At 48.4% G+C, this 2790-nt stretch overlaps 1 protein-coding gene across 1 annotated transcript; it reads right to left on the bottom strand.

Annotated features, from left to right (window-relative positions):
• Positions 1–688: 688 nt before the first annotated feature.
• LOC123590004 (histone H2A.J) lies at positions 689–1351 on the bottom strand. The gene has a single exon (XM_045462732.1). It carries the CDS (start codon positions 1246–1248, stop codon positions 859–861), a length of 390 nt encoding a protein of 129 aa, XP_045318688.1. The 5' UTR covers positions 1249–1351; the 3' UTR covers positions 689–858.
• Positions 1352–2790: the final 1439 nt, after the last annotated feature.

Here is a 2790-nt window from a genome sequence, read left to right as displayed (position 1 = left end):
GACAAGGCCATCGTGAGAAAATCATTTTAAAAGCTCCTAAGCATAAGCAACTCATGACTAAAGACACTGCACTGTTATGCAACATGAGTGTCAGGAGAACAAATTTACTCATGACTCATGCTTCTGTATTACACATCTTACTGGATGTTTCCTTCACCTTAAAGAAATGTGAACATAAGTGTGTATATAAAAATACCTGCTATCCAAAGCATGTAAACACAACAGCTATTAGGCTAAGAAAAATCTGTTGACATGGTGTCATCAGAACCACTCTTCCAAGACTGAGAGTTACTCCACCTTTTGAAAAGTATGGCCAGTAAGCCAACGTCCTGCCAGACACCAGCTAGCCCTACTGAGTCTTCCGAATTGGGTCCTGAACAGCCGGGACAAGACAGAAGAGTGAAAGCCCTGGGAAAGAGGTGTAAAAATAATCCCCCTGCCGCAACCGCACCCTACTCTGCCTGTCTTTTGCATTAAGGCGAGTAGGGAGAGACCCTAACTCTGCCCAATTCCAAGCCAGTGGGTCCCTCCTGGTCTCCTTTATCCGCCCACAAAACGCCTCGAGGGTGCGGACCAAAGTAGCCCACAAAGCGGCTGAAGCCAACCCACCAGTACCTGCTCCAGAGGTCTCCCGGTTGCCCCCCGGGTCATCCGGAAGGTCCCCGAGACTACATAGCTCTCTCCACCACACGATTTTCACCGACTTTATTGGCCCTGGACTTGGCGGGCCCCTCGCCGCCCACCTCCCCACTATATCCCGCCAGCCTTCCATGACATCGAGTATATTGAAAAATACTGCGGGCGGTTATGAAAAGAGCCTTTGCTGGGAAAGCCAGCTCCCCTGTGGTGGCGTCAGGATCACTTGCTCTTCCCCTTTTGACTCTCCGTCTTCTTGGGCAGCAGCACGGCCTGGATGTTGGGCAGGACGCCGCCCTGAGCAATGGTGACCTTCCCCAACAGCTTGTTTAGCTCCTCGTCGTTGCGGATGGCGAGTTGCAGGTGGCGAGGGATTATTCTGGTCTTCTTGTTGTCACGAGCGGCATTGCCAGCCAACTCCAGGATCTCCGCTGTCAAGTACTCCAACACCGCCGCCAGGTACACGGGCGCCCCAGCGCCTACTCGCTCCGCGTAGTTACCTTTGCGCAGCAGTCTGTGTACTCGACCGACCGGGAACTGGAGGCCCGCTCGGGAGGACCGAGATTTGGCCTTTGCCCGCACTTTGCCGCCCTGCTTTCCACGACCAGACATGTTCACCTCTCGCCAAAAACTCCTGCCTGCGAAGCGAAACGCAGCAATCCAGCTCTGAGCAAGTGAATGTGAAGTACTACACCGGAACTGCCTTTAAGACTTTGTGCTGACACTAGGCGGTGCCTTCTCATTGGGCGCAGCAACATCCTCAGTTCTATTGGCCAATGACAGGCAGGCTCCGCTTCCAACCAGCGCTCCTGGTTGAGGGACCGCCTTCTCCAGCTCTCTCCAATCAAAAGAGGAAACTCCTAGTCCTCATTTACATAACCCCCCATATGAATACGCCGGACCGGACCGCTCTGCGTTTGGGGCCTTCGTTGAATTCAGTGCATCCAGAGATTTGAACGTGCAAGTTTGCTCCAAGGAACGTCTTAAGAATTAAGGAACCATGGTTAGAAACTGAAAAATCTGGAAGAGCTACTCTGTCTACAAGTACGAAGCACTCCAGCAAGAAATACTAAAAGCAATGGAGGACGCAGGGTGAGCCCTACTTTGCTATGCCCGGTAGGTGGATTTTCTCACCGTATACAGCATCTTAACCAGCTAATTATCTGACTCCAGACCCTGCGCTTGTGGGCAACACTGCCCCTCTGCCTGCCGTTTCTTTAAACATGCGCGCCTGGTATCCTGCAAACTCAGATGCGCCTGCTGTTACTCAACAGTGTGGGGAGCTGGCTCCAAAAGATGCCTCGGACTGAACTGACCATCTGAACTTTCTTAATCAGCGTAGATGACACTGGATCCCTGCGCAATTCTGCCATTCACAGGTTGCCAATCTTCGCTTCTAGGGACTGCGAAACTAGAGTGCTAGACTAGACGTGAATGCTTTCTTCAGAGACTGCAACAAGTTGGTTAGCCAAAACCTAACATGTCTTGTCTTTGAGGTTATGAGCCTGAAAAGAGTCTCTGGATTCCAGGGAGAGGCCGCAGGAGCAGCACAGTTTCTGAAGCACAAAATCTTGGCCCTGGTTTGCTCCTTATTCATCACCGCGCTGCTGATCATGTTCTCCAAGGAGACTGAGGGTCTCCTTGTAGAGGAGTCCGGAAATCAATATGGTCGCCTAAGACATTATGGTGGCACTTGGTATATCCCTTTCCCAGTCCTCTGCTGCCCCTGTGGTGCTCCAGTCCTGAAAAGACTAAAAAGAATGGTAGCAACTGTACTTACTTAAATTGCAGAGCCATAGCATTTGGAACAAAATAAGTTGTTTTGTTTTTTTTTATAAGAAACTATTTTTTAACAATTCACTGACATAATTTAACAATTATACAATTATACTGTTTGTTTTAAGCACATTAAAATAAGCAACATTTTATGTGGATTATAGTATCCGTTTAAAAGTAAAACAAATTTACCCTCCCACCATCCTAATTAAAGATTTGATTGCAATGAAATCACATTTTTGCCTATTTCTGTACATGTCCTTATTGCCTAGAACAATGATTAACCTATATATACATAGTAGACACTCAATAAATGTCATTGAAGTTGAGAAGCAGTATACTGTTATGATTAAGTCATTCATTCTGGAGCCAAACTGC

The sequence above is a fragment of the Leopardus geoffroyi genome, chromosome B4 (genome assembly GCF_018350155.1).
Source record: "Leopardus geoffroyi isolate Oge1 chromosome B4, O.geoffroyi_Oge1_pat1.0, whole genome shotgun sequence".
Taxonomy (NCBI): domain Eukaryota; kingdom Metazoa; phylum Chordata; class Mammalia; order Carnivora; family Felidae; genus Leopardus; species Leopardus geoffroyi.
The sequence above is the reverse complement of the archived record's forward strand: the minus strand, read 5'-3'. Positions and strand labels throughout refer to the sequence as shown.